The sequence below is a fragment of the Clinocottus analis genome, unplaced genomic scaffold, assembly GCF_023055335.1.
Source record: "Clinocottus analis isolate CAN_PGR_092001 unplaced genomic scaffold, fCliAna1.0.p SCAF_20, whole genome shotgun sequence".
Lineage (NCBI taxonomy): Eukaryota > Metazoa > Chordata > Actinopteri > Perciformes > Cottidae > Clinocottus > Clinocottus analis.
In genome coordinates, this window is record NW_027175932.1 from 5,279,508 (window position 1) to 5,295,128 (window position 15,621).

Sequence of the window (15,621 nt, forward strand, 5' to 3'; positions counted from 1 at the left end):
TTGCGCAGAATGCTTGAAATGGGTCATTAGTGGCAGAATATTCACATAATCTCTGTTCATGTTGGAAAATACAAATGTAGCAGCATGAGTCAAATTGCTTGTAATGTGTGTAATGTGCAAATACTGCCACTGGGGGGGATATACAGTACTTTGTCATTCAGTGCTGGGTGTACGAGTTCATCTCGGGGATTACTGTGAGGGCAATGTGGCAGAAAAGGGTTTCGGAGGGATGTCGCTGTAGCAGCAGGACAATACTGCCACCATCTGGGACACCATGGCTCCATCTCAATTCTCTACAGTCCACCAGTTGGGAACTTTTGTATAACTCCCCACTGATTTACCATTGTTGTGCTGCTTAACGATGTTCTCATGTGCCAAAAATATTTACTGCTCGTTCTGTGTATACAAGTGTTGAGTTGCAAACTAAAAACAGCTTTGAGGTCATTACTTTAACTACACTGAATGAGTTGACAGTTTTGGGGGTTTACCTTTATGGTAGCGGTCTTTTGTATAATGGCATACTTTAGTTCAGCCAGGCCAGCATGGTCACGACATCATAGCAAATATAAGACAATCCGATACGCAATAATTAGATATCCCAAAGTGAAACTATGACATAATGGTCGTCACATATTGCATGTTTAAAATTTCCACAATAAACTGAATGAAAAGGCATTTTTCAATTTGAGTCATCTTACCAAAAAGCAGAGACGGAATGAAAATGCAACCTTTTTTGGCATGAGTACCAGTTTCAAAACAGTATTTAGTACTTGGAAACGTTCCATGCTAGTGTCGTGACAATCGGCCCACATATGCATCATTCATGTTAACAAACAAACAGGTAGCGTAGAGGGAAAAGTCTTACTTGTTCCCTCTGATTCCTTCTCTGCGGACTGTGGCCAGGCCCTCATTCACCAAAGACTCAGCAAGGTTCTCGCCTGTTGTGTCTAAAACGAGAAAAGATAGAGAAAAGAACTTGATACATTTTCTCCTTTTTAAGTTTAGTGGGTTTTTTTTAGGATGAAATTACACAGAAGTTCGTTAAAGTCAGGTGATTTGTTTGGACTAGAGGCAATCATGAGTGTTGACATTGAGGATAAAATTTAGCTGTACGAAATTTACTTTTTTCCCCGGTACTTGCAGCTGAAAAGGTAACAGCAAATACAACTGCCATTAAAAATACTCTGAAGGCTATTTAACTAATTATAATACTTTTTTAGGACAAAATATGAACATGTTAATGGATAAATCTTAACTCAGAATGTTGTACACAAGCGAGAGTCCACTCACCTCTCCCCAGGTAGACCATGCCGTACTCCCTGCCCAAAGCGGTCTTGATTTCCACAGTGAAGCACACTTCTTTGCCGATTAGCTTCTTCCGCAGGAACTCTCTGGCTTGAAAGGCCCATGGCTGCAATACAGACAGGAATAATAATGTGCCGGTACTCTTCTACCGGGAGATCAAATCATAGGTTTATCACAAAACTGCTCACCAAGAGCATTTTTTAGCATCAGTTGAGACTTACTGCTGTAGTGACAAATATAATCCTTCATTTCAAATAACACGTGAATTGTATTATTCTTTTGGTTATTGCAAGCAACCAAGGTTCTTTGTATCCTCTGATAAAAGAAAAAAAGACATGAGGCTGTCTGTCAAAAAAGTATTTTAAAATATAAAGTAGAAATTTCAATCTTAAACATTAGGTTTCAAGACAGGCAGCAGAACAGACCGTTGTAACATCTGGCTGTGATGAATAAATTGATGGGCTTTTCAAAGCCATGAAAAGGAAATTGCAGCAGTGGTATCTTAAAGCCTCCAGTTTGATTGAGCATTGACCACTCTAGGCTCTGTCATTATTTACAATCAGACATGGTCTGAGTACCAATTCATACGTAAGTATAATCGTTTGATAGGAATGAGGATAGCAAAGTCATGAGACAAATGTTTCAAAGCAAAATATTCTCCCCACAGTGAAAAACAAAGACCCGACAATTGGAATATCATTGTGACTAGTGCAGGACTACTTAGAGGGACCTTGTTCTGCCTTTGCCAAACACACAGATAAACATAAACAAACAAACACAATGGGATGCAGCTGCTCACCTCATCAGGGGTGTCCTTGGTGTCGGTCTGGCCCTGGGCAGCTCGACGGGCCATGGCCCCAGCTCGGATATTACTAAGATTAATCTGGCGCTCCGGGGGTGGGCCACCTCGAGGCTGACCCCGAACAATGATGGCACAGCCTGACAAGACCTAAAGAGATGGCAATAAAGATTGTGAACTGGAGAAGATAAAACCCACACGAAGAAATGTATCAATTCGGTAAATACAGATAGTATCTTCAAACACTCGCTTCCTGCTTCTTAAAATGTATTCATCACAACTAAAGACTGTGCAATTCACAAGTCAAACACCTGGAACAAATACCAGAAATGTGTGGTACCTTTCAGTTTCTATTTCCACTAAGACAATACATGCACTCTGATACATTCAGTAAGCCGTTCTACTTGTATTGCGGCAAGTGTTCCCCTAATAAGCCCTATTGGAGAGTCATGAAGGATTCTTTTGAAAATGCTGAAACATAAACAGGTACAATAGATAGAAAAATAAAGAAACCATCAATTGCGTGAATTAGATCCGGGTTCACTTAAATCCACTACATGCTGAGTGGATGTAACTCAATTTCCATTCCACCAAATCATAGTAGCTATGAATTTGAAAAAAACTTTAAAAAGATGTTAGCAGAGCCTGAAAAAGCTTTTGTGGAGGCGGAAAGCAACGTCCCGTTGCACGTTGCCGTGGAGACAGTCTGTCATTCAAATGCAAGGTGAGATCACGCCATCTGATAACGTAGCTAAATACAAAAAAAAAAAAAAAAGATAACCTACTCTTTGGTTTGACAACCATGGCATTTACACGAATCTGAGCAAACACCTTTTATCTGCGGACTCTCCAGTGTGTCTGCAGGGAGCATCACTGGGGGCTGTTGATCTAAGATGTGGGTCAGATAAAGACCACCACTATTCCCCACTATCTGACTCCCTCCCTCGAAGTAATAGGCCAAGCAGAAGAGGAGTTGTGATTTCCATACACCGGCCTGGCATTGGGGGGACAAAAAGGACACGTTCTACTTGGAAAGCACGACACGACTTTGCTCAACTCCTTGATCGACTTTCTCAAGGAGCAGAGTTGACTGCATTAGATAAGGGTGATTCATGTATGTCCAAAAATAAATAAATCAAAATGATGTATACTGTGTGCAGAATAAAGCAAAAACAGACCTGGCAAAACTCAAAAGTTAATTTTAAATTCATTTCTAAACAAATGATATTAATCCAACTCCTCAGACTCTTGTGCACCAACACATGGTTCATTTGGTAATGACCCACAAGAGTGTAACCGACTCACAATCGTCCTCGTGGGATTGCTTACCCATTTATTGTAGTTACCAGAGTCATAAATAAACAGCTCTTCTTCCAAAGTCTCGAGACAATTTTGGCTTAAACATGCTCGCTGTGATGAAGCAGCATGAGTGACATGCAATTTCTAGTTATGCTTCATGGTGGCATGCCATCAAGCAGTGGGTCTACTGGGCACCGACCTCAGGCCAAAGTACAGAACTATGCACAGCATTCATTTAAAAACATATTTAAACCTTATAAGTAATACTTTATAATAACTGAATGCTATGAAGCATTAGTTAAATATGAGTAAGCACTTAATTTATCTTTATAAAACAATGTTCAACACTATAATAAAGTGTTACCACCTGCACACTATGAAGCATTAGTTAGTTATGCATAAGCAATAAATCCATCTTAATAAAGTATTGTTCAACACTATTATAAAGTGTTACCAACTGCACGCTATGAAGCGTTAGTTAATACTTCATTTACAAATGTTGAATCCATCATTAAAAAGTGTGGAACAATGCTTTATAAATGATGATTTAAGTGTTTATTCCTACTTAACTAATGCTTCATAACGTGCAGTTGTTATAAAGTTTATCCAGTTTATCTTCAAGGTTATCTTGTTGTTTGAAGATAGTGCCAAGCCAAACAGAAAAAACACGGTGAAGTAACGCCGGCCGAACAGAGATGGTACACAACCAAGATGAACGGGAGATTACAGGAGGCAAGAAAGTTGTAGCTACGTGTCAGTTCCCAGCGGTTGTTTTCAACCAGCACACCGGGGGAACTGTGTCTGTGGCTTGAAAAGTGTCGCAACACATCAACCAGCGTGTCACCCCCGAGAGGTCTAAACATTAATAACCGGTAATGACTCCAGTCGCTAAAAGGTGACGAAAAAGCATGTATATGGGCAATAACGAAACAATATAAAAGGAGAGGCTTTTGGGGGCTAGCTAGGTTAGCTGACAACGCTACTCGGCTAAGAACTAATTCACAAATGGCCAATAAAATGAATTAATTTAACAGCGTTGGTTCAGCAGCAACGTAGACTAACACACTTTGTTCATAACGTCACTTTTCTTAATAATAAACGCTCAAAGATAATGGTTAGCCAGCAAATAACTGGGAAACTGAACATCTGTTAACGTCACATTTAAGTTACTAAGCAGCGAATTATCAGCCAGATTTGGCACTAATTACGTTAAATGAGAGTTAAATCCACTTTCTGACGTTTGACCGCGTAATGTTTGTCAATACACTTAAACAAACCTACTGTTAGTTAAATTTAATTGTGGCTAACTAGCTATAGCAAACGTGTGCTAACGTCAATTGGCTTCAGCTTATTAGCAGGCTAACAAAACCAGCTAGCTAATGTTAGCTGCTAACCGAGCCGAACGCTAGTGACAGTTTATAGTGACACGTTGCCATCGCTGGTATTGAACAGACCGTTGCATTTATGGCGGAGCATATGTGAAATTTAAGTTGTAGGGCAATATACAGTTAGTGAAACGTTCGCCTTCATGAGCCCATTGGCTAACTTAACTAGCTGTGTTCATAGGCTCACATATTCAGAGGACTACCAGTCTTACCATTTTCACAATTCCTCTTTGCAGAGACGCTGCCGGAGAAGGCGCTGCCTGACCTGGTGCTGAAACAGATGCCATGTCCGCTTGTTTTTTAGATATATAACTCCGTTAAGGGGGTGACCAGGTGAGAGAGCTGGGACTCTGAAGTGAGTGACTCTTCTACTGAAAGCCAAGAGAAAAAAGGCTGAACAACGATCAACACACACGTTATACCGGAAACACACTTTGCCATGCATACACACACGTCAAAATAATTCCGGGTCCGGGGAGCAGAATGAATGGGAGCGAATGGAGCCGCCTCTCGACCGCACGGGCCAGCTGTCAGAAAGTCTTCCGGAGCAAAAGGTTCGACACGTCAGCATAGCGTTAACCCGGCTTGTGCTGCCTTCAAGGAGTGTCGGAAATGGGACTATTCTCTACAAAATGACAAACGAAGTAGTGCTACAGCCTAAATAGTGTCGTCCCAAACAGTCATTAGAGTTTTGAGAGTACAGAAGATGTGTCAACAATAAGCGTGTAAATAATTGTGTACTTTGCATGAAATATTATTGTTTAGTATGTATTAAAACTAAGTGGGCAGCTGCACTGACACATTTTCACTCTTTGTTTTTTTTAATAAATAGATTCACCCCAAACTTCTGCATCATCCGTGGCATGTCTTCTCTTCATTCTGGCCCTGCAAGCATTGCTCCACAAGATTTCAAGACTGAACTGGAATACACCAAAAAGGTATTATAATATAATATGCATGTGATTCTTTTGAAAACTATATCTGACCAACTTTAACAGGATGTCACACACACAAACACCAAACTCACACACACACACACACACACACACACACACACACACACACACACACACACACACACACACACACACACACACAGGCTGATATGCATGAGGTTAACATGCCAAATATATTTACTAATTTATTTTAATCAAATTGACCTTATGAACCCTTCTCACATAACCGTTTGTTGGCAATTTAAACTCTACAGGGATTATTTTGAAACAAATAATGAGTTTTGGATAGTGTCACCATCAATATTGTGGTGATATCATCACACCAGGGATAATCTTGCATTACATTTGTTGAGATATATATATATATATATATATATATATATATATATATATATATATATATATATATATATATATATATGTATATATATATATATGTATGTATATATATATATATATGTATATATATATATATATATATGTATATATATATATATGTATGTATATATATATATATGTATATATATATATATGTATATATATATATATATATATATATATATATATATATATATATATATATATATATATATATATATATAGTTGTGCAAGGCAGCTTTTTGATGTGATTATAGAACTGTCAGTGAGAAGTAGCATTGCTGGGAAAAAAACATTAATACTCATGGGACCTATTCTAAATATTTAAAAATAAATACCTTGAGATGTTTTTATCATGCGTCTAATGATCTGATATGAATTCCCAAAAGGAGTAACTTGTGACAGCGTGTGACAGAGAAACAGGCAGAATGAATGCTTCTTAGTGTAGTAGTAGTCCAAAATGTCTCCCGTTGGTGTTCAGATGGGTTCAGAATTAAAAAGTGTGAAGGCCACTGCATATGCTTCACCTCAAGTTTCATATCCTCTATATTTGTTTTTGTATTAAAGTACATATCTAATCAAGTTTTGTTGTTGCAAATTAGTCATTTAAATGGTGTTTTATTACTCATTTAAGAAGCAGGCTGCATGGTACTATCTGAGGGGGAAAAAAAGTAATGAAAAATGATAAGCATACATAATGAAAATATAAATGTCATGTTTTTTTTACATGGTATGATTTAAAACATACTCACATTGGAAGTGATTGGGCACTGGTTCTCATAGCTACATTTGTATAGATAAACGTATAGGAAAACGTATAGGAAAAGTTAATACTCATAATGTAAAAAAATAAATAACCGAAAGCTAGAAATCCATACAGTAAGTTTGGCATGCAACCTAAACACTCTTTGGCTGATTGGATCAAAAGCGTATGGATTATGGTTTCCAATGGGATGTTATTCAGAAGACGGTAACAGGAAACAGTTGGAGCGTATAGGTGATAGTTTGTTCAAATATAATATGGATTAATAGCATGTTGGGCAAGGTTTAACAAAAAATCCAAAATATTTAAAAACAGTAATATCGCTGGTTTGTTTGGTATTGTATATATTTTAGCCTTTAGTTATCATATTTCTACGTAACCGAGTTCCAGTACATAACAAACACAACTCTGAAAGGAGTGACGCTAATTTTCAGTAAAAAAAAATAAAAATAAAGAAAAGAAGGGAAAAAAACGTGTTAAAAGTTGATTTAGCTCAGAATCAAAAGCGATAAACACCTCTCATGTGCGCAATATTATTATTTACACGTTTAATAGTTGAATTAGGATATTTGATGATGAATTACAATATTATAACACAATGTTACAATAAAAATAACGTATTAACAATATGTCTCTAAAAACATTATCTTTGAGACCAGGGTGGAATATTTGGTAATGTGGAAATTATGTACTGTGAACACGTTGCGTACAATGTGTAACTAACACGTAATTATCCCATTTTGAGCATTTCAATCTTGAAATTAAACAAGTTTAACATTTCTAACAATAACCTTAAGGTCACACAACTGTGCTTGTTTAGAAAATAAAGCATTTAAGACTGAGTTAATATTGCTCGCATTTTTGGGTTGAATCCTACTGCTGAAAATCGGCTCGTTTGGCCACGGACATGAAACTGGAGGTGGAGCTCTATAAATAATGAAGGACTTAAAGAAGCGTCTGCGTTCACAGGATGGGAAAAAAAAAACATTCACCAAAGTGAGAATACGAAAAACACGAACAATACATACATGTTATACCAGGATGGCCACGGCCGCGAGACACGCGACCAGGGAGGCAGCACCGCGGTGCACACGGCACCTTAGTGCGCTTTGGAGAGGCTCTGGCAACCTTTTTACGCGGATGACTAAAGCACATTTCGCAACGCTTCAGGGCGCAGCAAAGCACCAATAGAGATGTTTTATGCACTAGACAACCACCTGGGATATGCTGGTAAAAGGTAGACTTACTTTGTGGCATGATTCAGACACTTAACCTCCCGCTCCCTCCTTTGGCGAGCCCAGATTAGAATTTACGCACCACGATTATGTGGCACTGTTTTAACAACACGACCTAAATACTTTAATCAACCTCGTGTGGCACACACTGTAGGTGCAATAAAGTACAATAAATCAATGACCGCATTAACTCCCTAGTAATAAATCAAATGGCTTGCCTTATTTGTCCTTTGTCTCGGTTGGCAAGGAGATGATGGTGTCCAAAAAAATGGCTGTCCTCTATCTAACCTGACTGATTGTGCTGAGTATTATTGTCCTCTAACTCATGGTTAATGTATAATTTGGGCCATATGGCATTTTAAAATCTGAGCCTTTATTTCGGTGGCACTTCGATCTGTGTGGACCCAACTAATGATATTCAATTAGTCATTAAACAGGCCAAAAGACGAGCCTTGTGTGGGTTTTCACATAGGCTAATATTTGCTCGTCAAATATTTCCCTTTGAAACGTTTACAACGCATTTTTATCTGCTGGCTGCCCAAGGAACATCTGTGAGGGTTATTTTAGCCTCCCTCTTCTGGATAAACGAGGTCCCAATTGGCCCTTTCCTTGCGCCCATACGAGTATATTTGTTCTAGTTTTTAAAGAAAATGTAATAAAGAGAGACTGGGTGATGGATTTATGATTTATCAAAAGCACTTTGCCATATGGTAGTCGTCATTGGCGCAGATTTCCAAATGTTTGTTTTATGAAAAGAGACCAGAGATCCTTTTAATCTAGGCCACTTAACTGCAAAGGATGCTCTTGTCACGTGACCGTATCCCCCCCACCACCTCTAAAGGAGGGGGGAAATGCCAGTGTTGATCATTAAGCGTCTTCGAAAGATGCATTAATTTGTGTAGGATGACACTCACCGAAGCAGAAAGTTTAAAGACTAAATTGTGTTGCAGTGTAAAAAGTGTTTGTTTGATCGGGACTGGAGGCTGCAGCCACTGCGCCGAAGAAAAGAGACACAACTCCCACATCTTGAATAAGCTTTTGCTATGTTGACTTCAAAGTTGTAGAAATGCATAGACAGTTTTAATTTTTTTTAAATGCCAAGAAATGTATAAACTATTTAAAAAATGCATTGTTCTGGTACAGTAAGAGATTAAGATTTAGTTCATATCTTATTTTACAAAGTTTATCGAGCACATGCAACTCGTGATCTATTATGTATATTAATCTCTGTTATTAAATGTTAGATGTGCATAATCCTGTATGAGGAGGCATAGTGGGCTCAAAGACGTAAACAATACGTGTGACTCTTTGGAGGAATCTTCTGAATCTTCCTGAATCATCAATTTTTATGATCAATCGTACTTTCCTCATATTGAATTAATCTTTTTCTTGTTGTATGAAAATACAAGTAGAATAAAAAACGGTATGTTATACTTAAAGACCGACCAACCTAAAGCCCATTTTAAGCTCCATAATGGCCACATGCACTGTTGACATTTCAGGTAACCGGCTCCACGTCATGTGCAGGTCAGCAGGCCTATAAATGTCTGCTGAAGGGCGTCATCCCCCTCATTGTCATTCAGCACAGAGGCGAGGAGTTACCTGGAACATTTCATCTCTGGGAACATTACGCTTCTTTTTTTTTTCGTGACAAGTTTCCTCAGTAAAGTCCGGGAGCGAGCGGAGATGTGTGGAACAAACGACCTGCCAAATGAAGGTTAATCTTGCAATTTGAATATGGACTGAAAATAATAGGCTTCAATTATATTCTAATATATTTAAACACCTGTTGAGAGGTTGCAGTGCAACTATAGTAGATGTGATTTCAGATAGTTATGTTCTTTTTTCCTTAACAATTTGAACCACGTGCATGCTATTCTAAAGGCAGAGTTAACGAAGTGCAGGCTGTGTCACAATAAGGTGGTGGAAGTGTCAACCAGCTAGGAGGGATGTTTCTGAACGGCAGACCTCTCCCAGAATCCAAGAGGAGGAAGATGATTGAACTGGCCACGGAGGGAGTCCGACCCAACCACATCTCCAGGATACTTCGGGTACGCAAAAGCAACAGAGTTGCACAAAATTCCCACATTTAGTTGCTCAGATTTTGTTGTAAAAAAAAAGTTGGTTAAAGCGTCCTGTTGCGTTGATATTTACACACACACACACACACAGGTCATGGTTGTATACAACTATATAACTTCCTATGTTCAGAATAAAGAAAGTTGAGCCCTCTGCGTATTTCAGGTGTCCAGCGGCTGCGTCAGTAAGATCCTGAGTCGCTACCGTCGCACCGGACTCCTGCAGCCCAAAACCATCGGAGGCAGCCGGCCTCGGCTCCTCACCCCGGGCGTCATCTCCACCATCATCCAATGCAAGAGGGAAAATCCAACCATCTTCGCTTGGGAAATTCGAAAACGACTCGCAGCAGCGCGGATATTCAAGGCCTCCAAGGTTCCCAGCGTAAGTGAGCTTATGTTTGTTTTCACGGAACCGAGAAGGATGAACCATATGACATGGTGCCCTGTTGCACACTGTGTTCTGCAAGGTGTCGTCCATAAATCGGATTCTCAGGAAGATTCACTTGGACCACGGGCCGATGTGCATGGAGATGAAGGCGCACATCAGGACCGAGCGGGGTAAGTCACATGTGAAGGCCTTAATAACTTAATTTTTGGTAATCATAGGAGCGTGACAGTCAATTGTACCAGGGGCACAATGCATTTTTTTCCTCCTAATTTTGTTTTTATAGTTTTGAAGCTTGTTGATTTATTCACAGAAATGCTGGACATCAACATTTGTGGAGACAAAGCAAGAAAAGATGATTTGAACAGGAAATTTCAATAACAAGGCAATCAAAGTGCTTCACATAAAACCATTGAAAGCTTCAAAACATAATTCAGAAAAGAAAAGATTTAAAAACAGTCAAAATGCGAAAAAAAAAATAGAATAGTTGCAGAGTAGTTACAGTGCGATGCAGAAATGTATTAATATCCTTAAATCTGCTTCAATTGAAGGCCACAACAAACAGAAATGTCTTTAATTTGGAGCTTTAATATTAGGTAACCTAAAAAAGGAGATATGGGTTATAGATCTAACAGTATAGCATCCATGATTTCAAGTATTGTAATGTGTGTGTAACGTTCACTCGACCTGTATTACCTAATTTATCGTTTGTCTTTTGTAGATTATGTTTATAGTTCCTGCTTCTACATTTAATGCACAAATCAACCTGTATAATATGTACATATTACCTCAATTAATCAGTCTGTATATTCCGTACTTATCTATTACAGTTCTGTATATTGGTACTTACTACTGTTGCACTTCTGGTTGGATGCTAAACTGCATTTCGTTGCTCTGTACTTGTGCAATGACAATAAAGTTGAATCTAATATAATCTAAAATATCCTGCAGATGTTGATTCTCTGATTCAAGAGAAAGGGGGAAAGATGTCTGACGTCTGCAGTGATGACCGGAAGCCGAAAGGCGTCCAGCACCGAAACCGCACCGCCTTCACCCAGGAGCAGAGCGCAGCGCTCGAGCAAGGTGACTTCAGCTCTCTGAAAGGTCCTTGCATGTCTGAAGCCTTTTTTTTCCCCTCCAAAGCTCAGTTACAAATGTTTCTGTCTCCTGGATCAGAGTTCTCCCACAGCCAGTACGCAGATATGTACACGAGAGAGAGCCTGTCGGCCGAGATCAAACTCCCAGAGGACACCATCAAGGTATAGAGTCGTGGTTTTTTGAAGCATCAATGTGTTGATATATACGACGGAATCAGGAATTTCATCTTTTCTTGTCTCTCTCAGGTCTGGTTTTCAAACAGACGGGCTAAGTTGAGGAGGGAAGCCAAACACAGGAGTGGCCCGCAGAGTAAGTGTGTGATTTCATAGTCAAAAAAACTAAAACACCAGATTTTGCAGAACCCTTTGAAGTTTGAGAAAGTCATCAAACATATAAAATTCCTTTAATGTGTCATCCAGGTACGAGCAATCCTGCAAATCAGACGTCCATCTCAGTCCAACCGTCATTCCTCCATCAGCCTCACAACGTGATGTTCCACGCCGTGGCAGACAAGACTCCACTGGATCACCACAGAGACAGATTCCCGTTCCCGTCGGTTCACCATCACACAGACACGAGGACGTCCCTCCCTTTGGCCGCGGAGGCAATAAGGACAGAGCGCCCAGTGACTCAGTGCTGGAACCAGCAGGGCGTCTCTTTCACCTGGGGCCCGCTTCAGGCCGAGGACAGGTTTGTGTTCGGGCAGCAGCAGCCGTGGGATGTGAATCCACATCGCTACCCGGACTGAATGGGAGGCCACGTTGCTCACATTTAGGGTGCATGTCCGTGGAGTTTTGATTGCAGCTCAATTTCAGGACTGGAGGGAGATGTTCTAACCAGCAGGGGGCGACAGAGGACTGGGGTTTCAAGCTTGGCGCTTTCTTTTCTTTTTTTTGTTGTTGTCAAAATGCACTGCAGATTCACTCTTTACTTTGACGTCAATTAATAAAATCGAACATAATAATCAATATCTTAAGTATTATTCTACATTATTCTAAATTCATTGGTTACGTCAGACAATCCAGACGTCTTTGTTCCCACTAAAGTGACTTTTAAAGAAGACAAAGTTAAGACATGTAGAGGCAGAATAAGAGCTGGGTAGAAAAGAGGGTGATGTCTCTTTTTCGAAGTGATGATTGGTTTTATTTATGTGAGTTTCCAGAAAATAAGGAAGGCTATTCTGAGGAGTGATTAAGCCAATGGCCACATGTTCAGCTTAAAAGGGTATATTTTCAAGGGGCACATTTATTGCTCATAGATCATATCCAAACAGAAATTATATTTGGATATTTGAGCATAACTTTAACTGGATGCCCTACAGCATTGCAACATGAATCATAACTCCATGGATCATTTAAGGTTAACACTGGATTATGTGGATGTTATCTTTTTTATATAGTCTTGGACTCGGCGTTTGTTTCAGTCCAGGAGGAGATGGAGGCTCTCATCCAAAGTTTCCTTCCAGGGAAGGCCAGCGGGAAAATCTATAAAAGCATAGCTTCAAAAAGACTAAACATGACCTGATATCTGCTCTGCTCGGTATCAGCTTTTATGACTGCAACAGGGCAGAGGCTTTGAGTTCCTTTCTGTCCCTTTACTGCGGCAAAGAGACGGTAAGACTCCGAGTTCCTTGATAATTGGTCACCCGGGGAAAGGTTGAGATCAGAAGGCAAACAGCTGGGTCAGCAGCATGGAAGTGGCTGAACACTGACCTGTTGGATGTAACGCAATGAAGCCAGACAGGCCAATCACACCTCCACATGACAGTGTGCGCTCGTATTGTGGTTTACACTGCAAGTGTTAATCATCCACAAATATATTTAGCTCAGTTATTACACTGGGAACAGTTGAGGCTCGTTTTATTGTGGCCGACTGTGGTCAGCCGGGTTTTCAGCTCCTTGTACTTGAGTATTCTGGATTTCTACTCCACAACCTTTCAAAGGGCAAATACAGCATTTGAAATGAGTTTTCCTTCACTATGACTTTATTGGACAGCAATAATTACTAGTTGCTTTACAGATTTAACATTGCACATCAAAAAAAAAATCCCGAGGTCAGCTTATAAATGACTTATCTTGTGACCCCTGCCAACCACTAAACTAAAAAGTAATGAGTATGGAACCAGCTAAAGCAATGACGCAGCAGTATTCACAATCTGATACATGTCAACCTTTTATCTGCAGAGGAGTACTTTTACTTGTAATACTTTAATACAAATGCTTTTAGTAGTTCTGTATTTTACTTTCTTTAAATTAGGTAATTCATCAGAGTTTCTCTGGTGGAGTTATACCTCAATACAATATCTTGACGCCTAAATAAATCTTACATTTGGAGCATTAACTTTATCTAATCTCGCATTGAGCAACTGAATGTTTCCGAGCTGCTGAAAAGCTTATCCCAAAGTTCATTTGTATCTCACTGAAGTGGGGGCTCTCCACATTCGTAATCTAAATGTTCCTTCGGACACGTAATCATTCATCTCCTTCAGTGGCTGTATTGATGACCTTTGCTGCTTTCAGACACTTCAGAATATTTATCATGCGCTACAATTCGCCGCTCTGAGTGATGGAGAGAGAGTAAACTGCCAAAACAGCAGTAAATGTGAGCGTCTGTCTTATTTCTTTAAATATATCACACACGGGAGGAAGCCGAGAAAGGGAAAAGAGTGCAGAATGAAGCAAAATGTAATGTCAAGTTGTTTATTAAAATAGTAATAATACAAAGGCGAGAAAACTTAGAAAAGGTCATAGTTATAAAACAACTCACTAACACAAAATAGCAGCTGTTATATTTAAAGTTTACAGTATACAAACATATAAACAGAATGATCATGAAGTAAAAATACTTAAGTATATCATTTACAAAAATTACAAAGTGTAATTTACAGAATGCACTGTATTTACATTAAGGTCAATTAAATAACATTCAATTTACAATATAATTATAAGATCCGCCACATTGACCAAGCATATATATATATATATATATATATATATATATATATATATATATATATATATATATATATATATATATATATATATATATATATTTGGTTTCACTTCTCTTAGCCTGTTGCCTTTAATGGAACAGTCTTCGTTAACATTGGTGCTTGATAGGCTTTACCTTTGGTTTCAACATGTGCAAGAGGATTAAGGCCGGAGGTATAATTTAATTGTATACACTTATGGTCTTTAAAACCAACAACTGACGGCAAATGACGCAAAGGCTGATGGGAAAACCCCAAATTTTAATATTTGTTCCTTTATTGCTATGGAATTGCTATGAACAGTCATCTTAGAGCTGACAATAGTATACATTGTTGTTTTGCGTAAGAGCCACTCGAACATGAGTCCAACACACTGCTTTTAATCGGCGGCCAATCAGAAATGGTCATTGATGGAGACATTTATTTTGAAGATGGTAACTCCAAGAAACTTCCTGTAAAGTTTTTGCTTTTTGAGTTTTATTTTGTAAATAAAACTTGCATTTATATTGAATGTCTATATGTATTTGTGCTTTAACACGGAAGTACAACATTATAAGAGAATCATTGCACTCTTTCCCATAATGATTTGTGTAGACATGCACAGTAAATGCATGTTAAAGTCTGGGAAGAACAGCACAAATTTAGCCAACAAGCACCTAACTAAAAGGTTTAATAGCGCATGTGATTTCATGTTCGTGTGGCTTTTACTCGTGATTCTGGGGGTCATAATTACTCTCGGAACAAACTTAAATCTCAATATCACACCAACATCTGTATTCCTTTCAAAAGATGACTTCTGCTTAAAAAAAATAAATATAGCTAAATACTACTTACAAGCTACAAGTCTCTTTAAATATCAAACATAATCAAAGGCAAGAAGAAGCCAATCTGACAGTACTCAGTGAACCAAATATATTCCAGATCTATAAGACCTATAATATCTTACAGCAC

At 38.9% G+C, this 15,621-nt stretch overlaps 2 protein-coding genes across 2 annotated transcripts in view; one reads left to right on the top strand and one right to left on the bottom strand.

Annotated features, from left to right (window-relative positions):
* snd1 (staphylococcal nuclease and tudor domain containing 1) overlaps nt 1-5,319 on the bottom strand; it is a 158,599-nt gene extending 153,280 nt beyond the window's left edge. Inside the window, exons 1-5 of the mRNA XM_068586450.1 lie at nt 5,242-5,319; nt 5,001-5,156; nt 2,105-2,254; nt 1,291-1,411; nt 866-947 (exon numbers count right to left, since the gene is read on the bottom strand). Coding sequence (XP_068442551.1) covers nt 866-947; nt 1,291-1,411; nt 2,105-2,254; nt 5,001-5,075 — 428 coding nt within the window. The 5' untranslated portion in view covers nt 5,076-5,156; nt 5,242-5,319. The remainder of the gene's footprint in view (nt 1-865; nt 948-1,290; nt 1,412-2,104; nt 2,255-5,000; nt 5,157-5,241) is intronic.
* A 336-nt stretch (nt 5,320-5,655) lies between these two features.
* pax4 (paired box 4) lies at nt 5,656-12,538 on the top strand. Its single transcript, XM_068586905.1, has 9 exons — nt 5,656-5,726; nt 9,623-9,837; nt 10,041-10,171; nt 10,365-10,580; nt 10,666-10,756; nt 11,535-11,666; nt 11,760-11,842; nt 11,927-11,990; nt 12,101-12,538. Exons 2-9 carry the CDS (start codon nt 9,807-9,809, stop codon nt 12,427-12,429), a joined length of 1,077 nt encoding a protein of 358 aa, XP_068443006.1. The 5' UTR covers nt 5,656-5,726; nt 9,623-9,806; the 3' UTR covers nt 12,430-12,538.
* The last annotated feature ends 3,083 nt before the right edge of the window (nt 12,539-15,621 follow it).

Bases quoted from the DNA above. Each gene is read 5' to 3' on its own strand.
- pax4 (XM_068586905.1), top strand. From the start codon at position 9,807: ATGTGTGGAACAAACGACCTGCCAAATGAAG. The intron at 11,667-11,759 runs GTGACTTCAGCT...CTCCTGGATCAG, and splicing joins GAGCGCAGCGCTCGAGCAAG to AGTTCTCCCACAGCCAGTAC. The intron at 11,991-12,100 runs GTAAGTGTGTGA...TGTGTCATCCAG, and splicing joins ACACAGGAGTGGCCCGCAGA to GTACGAGCAATCCTGCAAAT.